Source organism: Cannabis sativa, chromosome 1, assembly GCF_029168945.1.
Source record: "Cannabis sativa cultivar Pink pepper isolate KNU-18-1 chromosome 1, ASM2916894v1, whole genome shotgun sequence".
Taxonomy (NCBI): domain Eukaryota; kingdom Viridiplantae; phylum Streptophyta; class Magnoliopsida; order Rosales; family Cannabaceae; genus Cannabis; species Cannabis sativa.
The window spans coordinates 35932867-35951774 of record NC_083601.1 but is presented as its reverse complement, the minus strand read 5'-3'; the positions used below and the strand labels follow the sequence as shown (position 1 = coordinate 35951774).

The 18908-nt window shown below is 34.5% G+C and overlaps 1 protein-coding gene across 1 annotated transcript; it reads right to left on the bottom strand.

Annotated features, from left to right (window-relative positions):
- Positions 1-4358: 4358 nt before the first annotated feature.
- Positions 4359-10674, bottom strand: LOC115706379 (probable serine/threonine-protein kinase At1g54610). Its single transcript, XM_030634012.2, has 8 exons — positions 9457-10674; positions 8763-9047; positions 7833-8150; positions 7072-7299; positions 6805-6905; positions 6103-6214; positions 5214-5681; positions 4359-4976 (listed from the first exon to the last, which is right to left on the bottom strand). The coding sequence occupies exons 1-8, from the start codon at positions 9862-9864 to the stop codon at positions 4770-4772; spliced, it is 2127 nt and encodes a 708-aa protein (XP_030489872.2). The 5' UTR covers positions 9865-10674; the 3' UTR covers positions 4359-4769.
- Positions 10675-18908: the final 8234 nt, after the last annotated feature.

Below are 18908 nucleotides of genomic sequence, written 5' to 3'. Positions count from 1 at the left end.
CCAAAATACCCGAACAATATTAACATATAAGAGCACTCGCAACAAGTGAGATATAATAGTTAAAAGGTAAAATAAAATAGTTAAGAGTTTAAAATTAAGCTCCATCAAATGCTTTAAACTCTTAGCTATTATACATATTTCCTAACTCCAAGAAACTCTTCTCTACATATATTCAATGATAGTGAAGAGGTAAACATATTTTATATTTTTTTTCTCTTTTTTGTTTCTTTAATTAATTTTTTGTTCTTATTTTTACTCAATTGTGTATTTTTTTTTTATTTTTATTAATAAAATATATATGAAGATATAATATTTAAATGATATAGAGAAAAATATAAAGAAGTTGATGTATGGTGTAATGTAAATGTAGGAGGTAAAATAAAAAAGTGAAGTTTTAGTGAGGTATTTTAAAGAATAAAGTAAAGAAGTTGTTGGGAGTGCTCTAAGTGTAGTTTAAGGATAGTTTGGCACAGTTGTATAGTAAGAAAAGAGTTGCAATAGAACTGTGAAAAAAAGTTTAGCAGTATTTAATAAATTATAATACTTTTAAATTATATTTTTATCACACTTAAAAAATAAAAATCACAAACTCAAACATATATGTGGAATGTTAATATTAAAAATATAAAATAAAAAATAAAAAATATATATTTAAATATTATTTATTTTATTATAATTAATTTATTTAAATATTTTATTTTTTTAATATATATAAATATATATTTTTTTATCTTTTTTAGCAAGATTATTTTTTAACATTTAAACGATTAAGGAGTACAAAAATTAGAAACAAAAAACGACTCTAAAGACTTTCAACATTTATTTTTTGAAGAGTTCTTTAGTTTCTTCTATTTTTCTTATGTTCTTACTTAATTGTTATCGAATGTTTTCAATGATTATCAGTAGCTTGATTTTTACTAAGTTGTTAATGGAGATTGTTTGACACTTTATTTTAGTTTTAATATGATTTAGTTTTTCTCTACTTTTTTATGCGCATCTATTTTATTCGTACTTAATTATTTTTAATTGTTTGATCATCAATTAAATGTTTTGAGTTTTTAATGTAAAATATAATAAGTAAGTGTTATTATGCTATAGTGAATAGACATAGATTTCGATATAAGACGAGAATGGGATTGATTTAATTATTGGTACTTAGTTACAATTTTTGTGGGATCGATTTAATTATTTACATTTTTCGATATACTTTCTATTCGATTTAATTACATAACAAATAAGACCTAAAATATTTTTACAAATCATTGTTATTTGGGTCTTCTTTGTATTTTGAGTTTTAGCTTTGAATTTGGGGTGGAGTTTGGGTGATTTGGGTTTGGTCGATTGGAGTAAGAGGAAGAAGAAAGAAAAGGAAGAAGAAAGAGAAGAAGAAAAAGAAAAATAAAAATTATTTATTTATTTATTTTTATTATTTTAAATTACTTTTAAAAAAAATTAATTATTTTTTATAATAATTATTTAATTTTTTAATTGTTTTAAATTATTTTTTATAATATTTTTAAAATTAATATTACGTGGCCCACTGAAAATTTGCCACGTGTACAAGTGGACAGTCCATCGTGGTACTTAACTGTGATTTTTAGACGGAGGTGTACAGAGCAAAACGGAATGGGAGTTCAGTAGGTTTTGCGGCCAAAATTTCGATTTTTGTAGTTAAGTGTTACAAAACTTAAAATTCAGATAGTTTAGCTGCCAATATCCCTACTTAAAATAAAATATAATAAATATTATATATATTACATGATATTAACTATTATTAGTACGTCAATATATCATTACACAATATAATATTTATCGTGATTAAAGAAAAATGCTAAAAAATATTATTAGTATTTAGTATTCTCATAAGTATCATATTATTAACGATTTTTACACTACATACTGAAATTTTAAATTTTTTTTAATTTTTTATTGTGGAAAAAAAAATTCATAAATATTGTGTAGGTTTTATACTGTGTACTATATTAAATTTTCACTGTTGTTTTACGGTTGTTTTAATTAAACTATTTAATTTTTTTACGGTTATTTTATAACAAGATAATATTTTTATAAAAAAAATTTATGTGACAGTAAAATTATAAACTTTTGCTTAAAATTTAATATTTTTATAAAAACTCCTATTATTATTGGTATAATTAAATATTAAATTCTATATAATTTATCTAATAACTTTTAGAAAATATCACTAATAATCGTAAAATGTTATCTCTAAAAAATATTGGAGAGGACGAGTGCCCATTAACAATACTCGCGATAAAAAAAAAAAGAGGAAATTATACTCTATACCCTTTTTATATTGTCCTCTTTTATTTTTATGCTCTTTTTTAAAGTCTATCATTTTTACCTCTTTTTTTAAATATTGTACCAATTTTGTTCTTATCACTTCAAGATACTCTCCATGTGACTCTCTTATGTCAGGGTATTTTGGGTACAATACATATAAAAAGAGGTATGTTTTAACTAAATTTAAAAATAGAGATAAATTTGATTAATTAATTAATAAAGTGGTATTTTTCAACTTACCTCGAGGATATTCTAATACCAATTAGATCTTTAAAAAGTGTGAAGCTAGCTAATTTTCTTTTGGCTATGGCGCTGCCACGTTTTCTCCATGCTGTAGTTTTGGTTGGATTGGGAGTGGGGGACTAGTTATAAAGTTCCAATGATGCTTTACTAAATCTTCATTAGTTATAGACCTTGTGTGTGTAAACTTCAAACAATCAACTTTTTAATTGCTTTTTCTATCACATACATCTTATCTATATTTTATTTAATTAAGGAAAATTTGAATTTCTATGCTTACATCAAGGAATAATTTTTTCCCTAAACTTAAAATAGGGAATATTAGTAATATGGGATAACATTTTCTTAATTCCCACAATACCCCCCATTTGAAACCATCAGCCCTCTCTCTCTTTCGCCTCTCTTTCTTTCTTTCTCTCTTTCTCTCGGTGCCGCACCCACACACCCACGGCAGACCACCCACGGCAGACCACCCACGCCGTCGATGCTCAAACCATTTCACCGCCCCCACCCCCAAATGCACCACCACGGCTCACCTCCACCACCCACCAACTGTACCGCCCCCTCTCACTCTCTTCGTCTCTCTCTCGAACCGAACAGAAAAAAAAAAAAAAAAAAAAAAAAAAACATATGGTCGATGGTCGGACCACATGGTCCGATGGGGTATCGGACCCCATCGGACCATGTGGTCCGACCATCGGACCATATTTTTTTTTTTTTTTTTTAAGGAAAACGAAGAGAGAGATGGACATGGTCCGATGGTCGGACCACATGGTCGGACCCCATCGGACCATGTGGTCCGACCATCGAACCATATGTTTTTTTTTTTTTTTCGGTCCGAGAGAGAGAGACAAAGTAGATAGAGGGGGGTATTTTTGGAGTTTTGAAAAAAGAGTCATATTTTTCATAGTGTAAAATGTATTGGTTCCCTTAATTAATATGGTTCTACTTCAATATAGTTATATAATGGAAATTACTAAAACAAAATAAGACCTTAGGTACCTTAAAATACCTGAAATTAGATTTTAGCTATCGAATCAATAAACAGTGTCATCATTCCTCATTAAAAGTTAGAACTCCTTTCAAAGAAGTTAAACTCATTCATTATTGCATCCAAATATTATCCACTTCAGATTAATTTTGTATATATGTCCCATATGAGCTAAAGTCTACTCTAGTTATTTAAGTCTAAATAAACATATATCTTGTTAGGAGTTATAGCTATAGAAATGATTAATTGATTAATTCAAATATTTATTTATATGTGAACAGAGTAGAACTTCAACTTATCAGTTGGAAGGGATATGTGAATTAAATGCAGTAGACATGAATGTCCCACTTGCCACATTCAAGTGTTTCATTCTTGACCACATATATTTGACTCAATCCTTTCTCAACATCCGAATCATATGCATTTTTACATCCCATAAATATTCTGATCAGTATTACGAACCTTTTTTCAAGAAGGGTCCAGTACTCCACTGCTAGAATTGAGAATTGAGAAGTTTGCCAACCTGTTTTGGCCCAAATTGTTCATTCCATAATTTTACCCAACTCACCTCTCTCTTCAGATTCAGCTATAAATTTGAAAACTCTAGCCGCACAAAAAAAAAAAAAAAAAAAACACCGCAGGTGTAATTTGTTTTCCTATTCCAAAGTACAGCCGTTCCCAACAAAAAAAATAAATAAATAAGGACAAAGGATGGCCGTACATCCTTACGAGAGGCTAGGCTTAATTGGGATTGAGAGAGTCACAGTATGTAAGTCCTTTTCAGTATAACTGTAAAACCAATCTGGGACAAGCTAATGCAAACGGAGAAAGACAAAGTTAATACATTTAAGATAGGGGAATTAAATAATACCTGCTTAACACTCTTCTCATTACAAAAAAAAAAAAAAAAAGGAAAACGTCATATTTCCCAAATATTCTATAGCTCTTGGCTAATAAAAAAGCTCTACAAGAATAATGGGGCCACATCTACGAAATAACAACTGCAAAGTGGAAGGAGAAGGAGAGAAAGATACTTTTTACCTAAAGAAGGCCACCTACTATCCTCTAGAATAAAGCCCCTATACAATGAAGAAATAAAAAAAACAGCCCCCAACCAATGACTAACTATAATTTCACAAGGAAAAAAAATCGCCCCCAAATTATTTAACGATGATTTTCCTAATGATCTTTGCTTCGTCTTTCTGGCATCTCTGTCTGTCTTTCTACAACAACTGGTTCATCGACCAGAAACAAACAATGAATTGCTTGATGCTTGGTTCCCTTCAACCTGGACTTTTCTGACCTTTGCCTTGTCAATGCGTGCTCGTCTAACAGCTTCTTGGACCTGGCGATCATGGTCCTTAAGCATCTGATCCATATTACTGGAAGGGACCAGCAATGGACCCGAGTAATGAATCTTATGACCTTTTGCTCCATAGCCAATCTATAGATATAAAACAAGAATCACACATCCAGCATTAAGAAAACAGCAAATAAATAAAAATGTTTTACTAGTTTTAATGATGATACAACTTCTTAAAATAGACCACTAACAAGACTGCTTTAGCAATTTTAATTGTGAAGATGCTCGTTCAATAAACTATAACCAAATGAACTCACAATAATAAGCAGAACATAATTATAAGATTTAATGAATTGAGGGAAAATTCGAGCTACTTACAAGAATAGGATCTTTACTGCTATGTCTTCCATCTTCTTTTTTATTAGGACCAACAGCCTGTATGTGAGGCTTCTGATCTTGCAGTAAGGAATCTGAGCCCTCCTTGAACGAACCCGGAAATCTTCCCATCACTTTTGAAACTTCAGGATGTGAAGAACTAGACCTATCTCTGTAGTCTTCAGCAAGCAAACTCCTTCTTGCTGCCACTAGACCTGACATAGTTGACAAGTCACCCCCGACTGAGACCTTTGGAGCCTCATCTGTGTTCTTAGAAGTCTTTGCCCATGCAGCACGATGAGCCAATGGCCCAGAGTGGGACGCTCTCTTGTGATTGAAGCTCTGCTGATCAACGCTTACTTCCACAGCTTGTGACGGTCTAGGTGGATCAATTGGAAAACCAGAAGCAACTTCTTCAGGATGAGGGTTAAACTTCTCACTCCGGCTCTTAGAATTGGATTGACACCTTTTCTGTAATGCAGAAGTCAACACAGTACTTTCATTTACTCTGTTTTTTTTTTAAACTAGGATCCCCGCCTAACCCTACAATATTTGGGGACCACGAAACTATAGCAATTGCTATGTAAGTGCCCAAGAAGGAACTCAAACCTCAGACCTTGTGGGAGCAAACCACATGCCTGACCATTTGAGCTACCCCTCTTGGGTAATAGCCTTTAAGCAAAGCCAAGAAAGAAAGGTACATAGAAAAAAATTTAGCAAAAAAAACAAGCATAAATAATAAACAAAAATTAGATGCAATAATTTAATGTCCTAAATTCAACTGTTCCAAATGAATGATCTGTAAATCATAATGATATCAAGAATTTCTATAGTTCATAGTGGCATCAGAATCAGATGAATGCTTGACCATAGAAAATTCTTCACATAATACCTGCATTGATACAACCAATTCAGCATTAGCATCAGGAGCAGGAATGGCTCGGGACTCTCTGGTTCTCCTCTCAGGATCAGGTCTCTGGCCCTTGTTTCCTGCTGCTCCTTGTCTTTTTTAGTCCGAGCAAAAATAGGATTGTCAGAACAATCACAAATTACAACATATGACATGAAAATACATTCACAGAGTTTCTACTAAATTAATTTGACCAAAACAACTCAAAAAATATTATTGAAAAACCACCCACTAAAATAATCTTTAAACTACTCCCATCAGATAATAATTCAAATAAAAACAAGCACAATCTCCCCAAGTGACATTAAATTTGAAACACTAATAAGTGCAACGATAAAGTGTCACTACTTGCAATCTCTAGACTTTATAAAAGCACAAGACATAAAGAAATTGCAACTAGCAAACTGTAGACTTCATATATTTATTTCCATTGAGCTGCCAAACCAAGCCTGGATAGGCTAAGTTGTGGCTCAGAAAACCAATGATATTCATCATAATAATTTCTATAAGTGAAAACACACACACACACATCAATATCATAAGTACCTCATTCTGAAGCTAGTAAATATGAATTGTAATATTATGTGATGCTGTGAGGTGTGACTTATAACTAATAGAGAGCAAAAGTAAAATGATTGATCAGTTTTCCAGAAAAGAATAAAATCCTTTTAAGTCATTACACACCTTCTAGCTTCTTCATCCCGTACTTTTGCATCAAACTCTTTGCTAGGAGGATACTTCGGCAAGATTGAAGGATCACATGGAAGAGGTTTTACTGTAAAGAACTAGAAAACAAAACACCAATCGAACAGTCAGAATAGAAGACAAAGTAATGTTTGTGACTTTAATAACTATTTATGTTTTGACAATCACATGAAAACACTAAAACAACACCAAAAAAGACCTGACCATCCATTTTGTGTATTGGTTCACACAATGAGAGATCTATACCTCACTCTTAAGAGCAGAAGCTGCAGATCCACGATCAGCAGGATCTATGGAAAGCAGGGTCTCCATAAGTGCTAAAGCCGGTGCAGGGAACTCCTTAAAGGTATCTGCAACACAGCGTCTATAGGGTTGCTGGGGCTTAAATATTGTTGCATGAGGCAACTTCGATTTTCTCCAGTAATCCTCAGAAGGAGATCCACAAAGCTTGAAAATTTTGTGTAACTGCTCCACCTACAAGGAAATGCGAGAAAGCCTCAAAGACCTAAGGAACCAAACTGACCCTATACATGCAAAATCTAAAAGACTAGATCAAAATTTCTGCATGATTATTCCAATTCAGGCACCAGAATTTAGACTTGTTTGTTTCAGTGTCTGATTTATAAGCAATCATACAACTTACAAGCACCTTATATCCAGACAAAAAGAGTAAAAAATCTAAGCAAAACCCAGTGGAGTTGCATGTCAAAATTTTATAATTATTAAAGACATCAGCTAATAATTAGTAAACAAATAAATTTCAGAAGCAATCCAACGACAATGTAGTATAGAGAGAGTATTTGTGTTTTAACAGAGAGAAATCATATTTTATGACAACAATTTTGTGCTGAAGCACTTATCCAAATATCCATATTTACAATTACTAAACAAATAAATTTCAGAAGCAATTCAACGACAATGTAGTACAGAGAGATTCTGACAAGTGAACAACAATTTTTTCTAGGGTAAAAAATACTACAATTTCAAATGAAAAATATCTTTAGTACCTCTGTTCTTCCAGGCATAATAGGTTTGCCGGCATACAATTCAGCAAGTATGCAACCAGTGCTCCATAAATCTACAGCAGTTCCATAGTACGTGGCACCAAGTAAGAGCTCAGGTGGACGGTACCAAAGAGTTACAACACGGCTTGTTAAAGGCTGATTTTGATGTGGGTCAAAAAAACTTGCCAGACCAAAGTCTGCAATTTTTAATATTCCATTATTATCAATAAGAAGGTTAGAACCCTTGATGTCACGGTGCAGAACCCCACGGCCATGACAATGATTGAGTCCACATAAAAGTTGCTGCATGTAACACTTAACCTGCAAATGAATGAACTAAACATCAGGAAAGGCAGCCCATAGTTAATAAGCACTATACCTAAATGCCTTGAGTTCCAAGCTAATTAACATATATTAATTAAGGGGGCGTTTGGTATGAGGTGTTCAAAATAATCTGATTAATTGGAATAATAAAGCGGAGAATATGAATGTTTGTAAACTTATTACTGTGTTTGGTTATGCAAGGGAATATCCAGTTAGCTTACTGTTCATTGGATTATATTGTTTGGATAAATAAAAGAATATGATAAAGTGTTGTGAAAAGTTAAACAAAAAATATTAATATATTAAGGCAATTCTATTAAGATTGAAGGGAATATATAGAACCCACATTTTTGGAAGTATTTAAGATTACCCCAATAGAGGGAAATCTTATTTCCAAAGTACTAATTTTCCTATACTTAAAAATAAAAAAACCTCATACTAAACATGGTTAATGTAAAAGATTACCATTCCCATGAAAAGATTATACCATACCAAACAGCCCATAAAAAACCAACTCCTTATGCTTAAGTTTGTAAAGATATGCAGCCTGAACAAAAATATGACTATGTACTGTAGTAATACAAAACATAACATTCTATGCATACATACCTGAGCTTCCGTGAACTTCAACCCAGGATGTGAAGCAAGACCTGCTAGGTCATGTTCCATGTACTCAAATACAAGGTACAGACTGCAAGACATCCTTGATGTAACTAAACCTTCTAGTTTTATTACATTTGGATGATCAAGCCTACGTAGAATATGAATTTCCCTTGCCATAAAACGAACACTCTCAGGCTCTAGGTTGTCAAACCTCACTTTCTTCAAAGCAACAATTTTCTTTTGATCAAGATCACGAGCCCTATAGACATTACTATAAGTTCCCTGGCCAATCTGCATAAACAGATATAATCAAATAACTAAAGTGAGCACCATTAAAGAATAGCATACCTAGGTTGCAGAAACAAAGAATGTACCATGCAAGACCAAGTCAACACACAGCACTAGATCAGTCACTGAGCAATTTAAGGATGTTAAGCATTATATTGACTGTATTAAACTAAGTAACTGCCGGTTTCTTTGTAAACATCAATTAATTGGGAGCAGGAAATTCCCTCCCTCTAGTCAGGATAAATCTAAGTAATGGAGCAAGTTGAATGTTTGCCTAACATAAGCAAGAAAAAATTATTTTAAAGTATTCCAATTTCAACGTATTCTTGTATTGTTCATCGATAATAATAATAAAATAATATCTAAAACACCAGAATAGCAACTCTATACAGCTTAATGTGAAGGGGCATACTTTATCCAGCTTCTCAAATGAGTCTGCACGGCGTGGCACCCATCCCCTAATCGCCTCCCCAGCCACTGCAACTAGCCAAGACGGCCACCCTGCTGCAATTTGCTCCCCTTCAGAAGCCTTAATAATGCTACCTGTAGCTGGATGTTGAGCAACCAAATATTCCATCTTCTCCCTCTTTCTCTCATTATTCTCACCATGTAATCGAACAGGCCCATTTATTTGTTTATCAATCAACATTGCTCTTCCATTATTACTATCGTTTCGATCTTTGGCTCGATATGCTTCCTCTCTTCTTGATGAAGCTACCCTAGCAGCACGCAAATCAGATGACGCCTTGCTTGATAACCGCTCTCTGGGGCTCTCCTTGCTATCATCAATAGCAGAGGGCTTGCAACAGATGCAACCCATCACGCACCAAGACCAACCCCAGGAAGACCCTCCTCCTTTGGAACCAATGTTTAGCCCCCTCAACTCTAACACATTACAGTATAGTCCTTTCTTTCATACACATAAGCCCTGAACTCAATTCCAAAAACCCATGATAACATTTGCAAAAGATACAGAGCAAAACTTGTCCAACTAAAACCCAGAATTCAAGTCATCCCACAAGCATATCCCGTCAACCACAGAGACTCATTTCCAACAACCTATCAATGTTATTTAGCGAGAAGCAAAAATAACCTCATATTTCACCAACCCACAACCAAGAATCTTCAAAATCTTCAAACAATAAAGTGAGTCATGACACAACTTTCCAGAATGCTAGTTCTCAATTCTGAACGGGTAAAAAAACTAAACACAGTCCTTCACACTAGGTGAAACCCTCAATTCCGAAACCAAAATGCAAAAATCTTCATTAATAAACATAATAAATCTTCATTAAACAGTACCTTGATAACGGCTGTTGTTGAGCAGTAAATGCAGTGGTCCGTCCAAGAAGCGAACCCAGTGAAAGAAGAAACTGAAAAATGTGCGTAGAAGGATATTGAAAACCCTAGATACTGATCCGAGTCTAGAAGAAGGAAGACATGGATCTAGGGGGAAGGGATTTGGGAGACACGTAGAGTAAGTTTCAGAGAGGTAAAGAAATGAAAAATAAAATAAATTATTAAATAAATTTGTAAAATAAGTAATTAATTAATTAAATAAATAAAATGTGTATTTATAGTGTGCTTGTGGAGCTTTCAGTGAAGAGAGAGAGAAGCTTGTGACTTCCCAAACCCAATGCTAATAGACATTCCCTTCAATTGAAATATATTCTCACGCGCTCTATTTTAATAATGATTTTATTTCTTTTAAAACAACAATTAAAAAAAAACTTATATTATGTGACACTATAGTAGTACTAACTAACACAATGTTTGATAGGAGGGAGAAGTGGAGGGATAGAGAGTAGAGGAAGGAGAGAGGTGGGACTTGGGAGGAGATAACAAATTTTTTTATTTGGCAAGAGAGATTGAAGGAGAGAAAAGAGAGGTGAGAGGATACCAAATCTACTCAAATCTTTAATTTGTAATCCCTCTAATAATAGAAGGATTGGAACTCTCCTACTTCAATTATTGTAAATTACATAAATACCCTCAATAAATATTATTAAAAAATAATTATAAAGATAAAATAGTAATTTTATAACTTAATAATTATCTATCCTTTAATCACACGAGCAACTTGGGAAATTTGTGTCACAACCCATGCAAAAATGTGTCATGTACTATGTTAGTAAATCGACCATAACTTTCTTAACATATCTTAGAATTAAACGATTTAAAATGTTTTAAAATGTTGAGATTGAAATCTAAAACTTTTATGTTCATCTCTGAATCCAATTTTGCTTGCAAAGTCGTCAAAATATGCAAACAAATTCTATCTTATAAAACTGAGCTTCTTCAAAATTGACATTTTCCACCAAAGTGTGCTAAAACTATTCTAAAATCCTTCAAACATGTGATTAGCCTTCCAAAATAACAAATCAAAATCAAACTAATCAAATATTTAAAAAGTTAATTCGATCATAATAATAAGGGAAAATAACATAATTTAATAGACAAATATGTACTTATTAAATTCCCTTGCACTTGAACTTTGCTAGTTCCTTAGTAAACTATTAAAATAACAAAAACTCAAAAGTAAAAATAATGATAACACAAATTAGTCTAAAATAACTAAATAAAGGTCTTATCGAAAGCTTGATTGTCTCTCAGAAACACCAAGTAAATAATGCCAACACAAGTGAGATTTCCATGTTCTTTAGAATTTCAATCCCACGTGAAGTTCACTATTTAATTTTTCAAAAATGATTTAAGAAGCACGTAATTATAACACCAACTCAAATATATCAAGATTTATCTATATTTGTCAAATCATTCTCTTTTAAATCAGTTCCTATACAACAGAATATATTTTTAAGCAAAAGAAATTCACTCCATAAGCATTAATCAAATTTTCCACTAATATAAGTACATAATGATCAATAATCAAAATATATTTTTAGACTTGATGTAAAGGTAAGCGTAAATGTAGATGAGAAAGATATATTTAAGCTTAAATCACACCATAACATACATCGATTCCATTCTTTCAACTTCTCCTAAATTTCTCGTACAATTTAAAAAATGCCTATCTTTTCATTCTTCTTCTTTCCGACAGTGATTTTACTATTTCTCCCACAATTATATTTTGTAAATTCTTTTATGCAATTTTATTTTTTTTCTTTCTCTTTTTTATAATAATTGCAAATATGTATTTTTTCTCTCTTTTTTTTTTCAACATTTCAAGGAAAAAGAGATCACTCACAAATTACAACATAAACAACTAACCCATAAGTATTTTTCTTTTTTATTACCATCCCACAAAATTAAAAATCATATATGTATATAATCATGGCACAATGAGTCACAAAAATAAAATTTTTTAAATGAGGTATAGGGTTAAGAATTTTTCGTTATAGAAAAAAATTAACAGTTATTATGACTCAAAAATAAAAATTTAAGGAATGACAATTACAAAGGAAGGCTCGAAAAGTACAAATGATCCAAGAAATTACATTAATCATTTTTTTAATCATGTATACTTATTATTTCGCCTCAAAAAAATAATTAATAACTTTTAAAGTGGTCGGGACATCAATAACTCTAATTAGTTTTTCTTTTTAACAATCATTGTTAGGACAAGAATGTTAGGAGTTAGTTAGGATGGTAGTTATTTTCGGTTGCTACCTACCATTCTGTTATTTCCACATGCTGTATCTCTTTCTCTAGTGTTTTACACATGTATATAAACTTTGTACTGCTCAGATTTATCAATAAGAGATTTCTTTCTCTCTTCTCTCTTTCTCTCTTTTCCTCTGCCTTTCTTTGTCTTTCTTGTTCCTCTGTTTTCTTGTTCATGTTTTCATGGCTAAGAGGTTGAATACCTCTCACATGGTATCAGAGCCATTTCCGCCATTAACGGCGAACATGGCTTATGTCGATCCTGGTAACTCAAATCATCAACCTGCAACTCAAGGGAATCAATTCACAGCTGCAAATCCGAGAAATCGCACCAGATCTCAAGATGAAACCAGCCCTATCTACTTCAATCACACAGTTTCAATCAAGCTTAACGATCACAACTTCCTTTTATGGAAGCAACAAATCTTAGCTGCCATTCGTGGCAATCGGCTGCAAAAGTTCATTCAAGATATACCCCCTCCACCCCAATATCTCAGTGACACCGATCGTATTGCTCAAAGATTTAATCCAGAATTCTTGGATTGGGAAGTCCAAGATCAACTTCTGGTTTCTTGGCTCCTCTCCTCCATGACAGAGAGCCTCCTAACCCGAATGGTTGGTTGCAATTCAGCTAGGCAGATCTGGAAAGCTTTGGAGCAACACTTCACACTGAAAGTTTCGTCCAAGATTCTCGAATTCCGAACTAAACTCCAGAAATTAAAGAAGGGCACAATGAATCTCAACGATTATCTCCTTAAAGTGAAGCAGCACGTTGATCTTCTAACTTCTGTTCGTGAAGTCCTCTCTGACCGTGACCATATTGCTGCTATATTCAAAGGGCTTCCTAGTGACTATGATACTTTCATCATCTCCACCAACACACGTGTTGAAGGCTACACTGTGGGTGAGATCGAAGCCTTACTTCTTGCGTCTGAATCTCGAATTGAGAAGGAGGACCAAGAAACTGAATCGAGCATCAATATGGCCATGGTTGATCAAGATTCTGCTCTTGAAGCCTTCTATGCTCAAACAAATCGAAACTTCAGACCCGCTGCCTATTCTCGAGGTCAGTTCTCTCCCAACCATTTCAATTTTTCTAACTCCTCTTCCTTCCCCAATTTCAGAGGTCATGTTAGAAATCAAGTACCTCCTCGAGTACCTAATGGCACTACACAAGGCAGAGGCAGGGGTGGACGGTTTCCAGCTACACAAAATCGTGTCCAATGTCAGCTTTGTCACAAGCTTGGCCACACAGTCATAGACTGCTTTTACCGCTTTGACAAGAGCTTCACTGGAGTATTTCCTGGCAGTGATCAATCTCAGTTACAGGCTAATGTGGCCCAAACAACTCCTAATGCTGATGATAACTGGTATCCCGACTCGGGTGCAACAAATCATTGCACACCAAATGGACAAAATGTCATGACAGCAATGGATTATGATGGCCCTGAGCAGCTGTATGTTGGTAATGGAGCTGGCCTTCCCATTTCACAAATTGGTAACACTTATCTTATTCCCAACTCTTGCACTAAACCTTTGATTCTCAATAAATTGTTACATGTACCTGATCTCACCAAGAATCTGCTAAGTGTTTCGAAATTTGCAGCTGACAACAATGTGTATTTTGTGTTTTATCCTGATGTGTGTTATGTTAAGGATCAAGTGAGCAAAGCTGTCCTTCTGACTGGGAAACACCACAATGGCCTATATACTTTTGACTCCAACCAACTTCAGTTGTCTGCTTCACCCAAATCGACTCCTGCTTCTCAATTTTCTCACCAACTATGCACTAATCTTGCCACTGCCTCTCCAAGTTCGAGTCCCCAATCTAGTGTATGTGTCAATTGTAACAAATGTACAAGTGATTTTGATTTGTGGCACAATCGTCTTGGACATCCCTCTGAGAGGATTGTCAAGACTGTGCTATCCAACTGTAACATTTCTCCACCCAATAAAATGTCTACTTCAGTTTGCAATGCTTGTTGTTTAGGAAAAATTCACAAATTCCCTTTCCCAAAAGCCTCTGAAACATGCTACACTAAGCCACTTCAGCTTATTGTCTCAGATTTATGGGGCCCCTCCTTCACAACATCTCACAATGGATATAAATATTACATCCATTTCATGGATGCCTACTCTAGGTTTACATGGTTATATCTCTTAAAATCCAAATCTGATGCTGTCAAAACTTTTCAGATTTTTAAAACTGAAGTTGAATTACAGTTAGGTACCAAAATCCAATCCTTTCAATCCGATTGGGGAGGAGAATATAGGGCCTTCACTGACTGTCTAAGAGAAGCAGGAATTGTCCATAGAAAACCTTGTCCCACCACTCATGAACAAAACGGTTTAGCCGAAAGAAAACACCGCCATATTGTTGAGAATGGTCTCACTCTTCTAGCTCAAGCTAATCTACCATTACGATTTTGGGATGAAGCTTTTAGGACCACTGTCTATATCCACAACAGACTTCCCACCACGGTTCTTTCTTTAAAATCTCCTATTGAAGTGCTTTTTAACATATCACCCGATTACTCTAAATTCAAGGTCTTTGGTTGTGTTTGTTACCCCAACATTAGACCTTACAACAAGCATAAGCTTGAATTTCGGTCTACACCATGCACTTTCATAGGATATAGCTTGAACCACAAAGGCTACAAATGCCTTGACTCTTCGGGAAGATTGTATATCTCTCGTGATGTCATATTTGATGAGTCTCAGTTCCCAAATCTTCACACAGATCCTATACCAATTGAGTCATCTGAATCTCACACACTTAGCCAAATTCCAATAGCCAATAACAACTATACTGCTGAGTATCTCTTCCCACATGATCTCCCTACTGTCTCTGCTCAAAATAATGCAGCAATCCCCACTCACACACATACCAACCCTGCTACTCTTCCCTCTGTAACTCAGCAAGTGTACAACCCTGTACCAACTCCCACTTCTGCAATCTCACCAGACCCTCCTACACCATGTACAGCAGCTACATCACCTCCCTGCCCCACCCAGTCAGCCCCAATAATCCCTGCTCCACTTGTTTCCCTCCCTAATAATAACACACATCAGATGCAAACTCGCAGTAAAAGTGGTATTAGAAAGCCAAAAGCTTTCCTTGCAACTCAGGTTCCAACATCTCTCAAACAAGCTCTTCAACAACTAAAATGGAACAATGCCATGGCAGAGGAAATCCTTGCACTCAAACGAAACAAAACATACACTCTAGTCAAGTTACCTCCTGGCAGAACAGCAATTGGGTGCAAGTGGGTCTATAGAATCAAAGAGGACTCAGAGGGCAATGTTACTAAACTCAAAGCAAGGCTTGTAGCTAAAGGCTTCCATCAACAACCAGGGTTTGATTTCACAGAAACCTTTAGCCCAGTGGTGAAGCCTGTCACTATTAGAGTTGTTCTCACTCTTGCTTTGTACAAAGGTTGGGATATCAAGCAATTGGATGTGAATAATGCCTTTTTGAATGGGGATTTGCAAGAGGAAGTGTACATGCTCCAACCACCTGGGTTTGAAGATCCTAATGCTCCTGATTTGGTCTGTAAATTACACAAGGCCTTGTATGGCCTCAAACAAGCCCCTAGAGCCTGGTTTGGGAAGCTTCACCACTGCCTATTATCTCTTGGTTTTACCTCATCTAAGTCTGACCACAGTCTCTTTATTAGATACACTCCTCTCTCTGTGACAATCATTTTAGTGTATGTTGATGATATAATCATCACGGGTAGTGATCCATCTCTAATCTCTTACTACACCACTGCTTTGAATGAGAAATTCTCTCTTAAAGACTTAGGACAGCTCCACTTCTTTCTTGGTATTGAGGTACAAACCACACCAACAGGCCTTCATTTGTCTCAAGGGAAATATGTTCGTGATTTACTTCATAAAGCTGATATGACAGATGCAAAACCCTGCAATACACCCATGGTAAGTGGCCTTAAACTCTCAGCTTTTGGCAGTCCTCCTGTTGACAATGCTCTACAATATCGATCCATAGTTGGTGCTCTCCAATACCTTGTCATCACTAGACCTGAAATAAGTTTCAGTGTCAACAAGGTATGCCAATTCATGGCTAATCCCTTACAAACACACTGGCTGGCAGTCAAACGCATCTTGCGTTATCTCAGTGGCACAATCGACTATGGAATCCATCTCACCAAACCAGAATCTCTTGAGCTTACTGCGTTTTGTGATGCCGATTGGGCCACGGATCCTGATGATTGAAGATCCACCTCGGGTTTTGCCATTTTTCTTGGTCCAAATATCATTGCTTGGCAATGCAAAAAGCAACACACAGTTTCTCGAAGCAGTACTGAGGCAGAGTTTCGAAGCCTTGCACTCACTGTAACTGAACTCACATGGCTTCACTCACTGCTCACTGAACTTCACCTCACTCTGCCTCGACCACCAACTGTATGGTGCGATAATCTGAGCACCGTTCTTCTCACTGCTAATCCAATTTTACATGTCCGCACCAAACACATAGAATTGGATCTCTATTTTGTTCGTGAGAAGATACTTCAGCAACTGGTACAAGTGAAACATGTCCCAGCTATTGATCAAGTTGCTGATGGCCTAACAAAGTCTATCTCCAGCCAACAGTTCTCATCTTTTCGTCACAAACTTACCATTGGTGATCCTACCTATGCTAAGTTTGAGGGGGCGTGTTAGGACAAGAATGTTAGGAGTTAGTTAGGATGGTAGTTATTTTCGGTTGCTACCTACCATTCTGTTATTCCCACATGTTGTATCTCTTTCTCTAGTGTTTTACACATGTATATAAACTTTGTACTGCTCAGATTTATCAATAAGAGATTTCTTTCTCTCTTCTCTCTTTTCCTCTGCCTTTCTTTGTCTTTCTTGTTCCTCTGTTTTCCTGTTCATGTTTTCATGGCTAAGAGGTTGAATACCTCTCACAATCATGAATCTTTTCTAAAATATTTTAGTGGTGAATTCAATCGTGCATAGAGTGAAACATACACATAAATCAAAATAGTGATTTACATAGAAATCAAACACACAAATCACATAAAATACCTCATTGTCTAACATCACTTCAAGCACAATTCAAAATTGTATTATCAACCAATGCTTTCAACAAGATATTATTAAAACTCATAAAAATAAATTCAACTAAAAAAATAGGATATATAAACACGACAGTTATTTTCCCCACACTTAATATAAACATTGTTCTTAAGACTCGATCAAATAAAATTAATGCAAAATAAAAAGATAAAGAGTAAGAAAAATTCTCGTAAGTTATCAAAGATTTGTTCTTTGTGTACTTATCAATGGAATTGAAGACCGTTAGGTCTTTTTTTTAGCAATTTAATTGTTAAAATATTTTTTAATTAATGTGTATTTTTATTGAGTATTTAAATTATTTTTATTATATCGATTTTGTGCATTTAATTACTCTTTTCTTCTAAGGAAATATTAATTCTCAGCTGATCTATTTTTTAGGAAACTTCTTGTAAGAGAATGAATTCTCTTATAGAAATTTGTTTAACTTTGGGAAACTTGACTTTCCCTTTTTCTGATGGATGATTTCAGTTTTGCCTTTATTAGAACAAATCAAAAAAATCTTTATTTGGCATGTTTGAAGTCCAAATTCGTGATCTTGGTTCAATTTAGAAAATTTATTTTCTGGTCCTGATTTGCTGCCGCAAAACCCACTTCTGATGCTACAAATCAGAAATTTTTTAAGAAAGTTTTGTACAGCTCAGAAATCATTTTTGTGGCTGTCTCTAGGGCTGCTGTGTTCTATAAATAGGACCTAGAGAGTAGCCAAACATTTTTATCTCTTCTTTTCTCATATTTTCATATCTTTTTTTGTGAGAAGAATGTTTCATTTGTAAAAACCTAGAGTGTTCAATTAGGTTTTGATTTTCTTATTACGATATCATACTATTTATAGAATAGGTTGAAGAGAAGCTTTTAACAAGTGCGAGTCTTTGGGAGAAGAATTTTTCAAGTCTCATTTTCGGGAGGAAGTGAGCATATATCTTTGGGAGAAGATTTGTTTAAGCCTTACTTCGGAAGGAAGTAAGCACACATCAATAGCTGAAGGGAGTTCACTACTTGGTGTGTTTCAGAGATCAAATTAGCAAGGTGGATTACAAAGGGTTGCGACAAATCACTAAAGGGAGTCTAAATTTGTTTAAGTCAATTGCTTTTGAAAACTTTGATACATTATTAATTGATTTCATTTTCTAGGCGTGGCCCCGT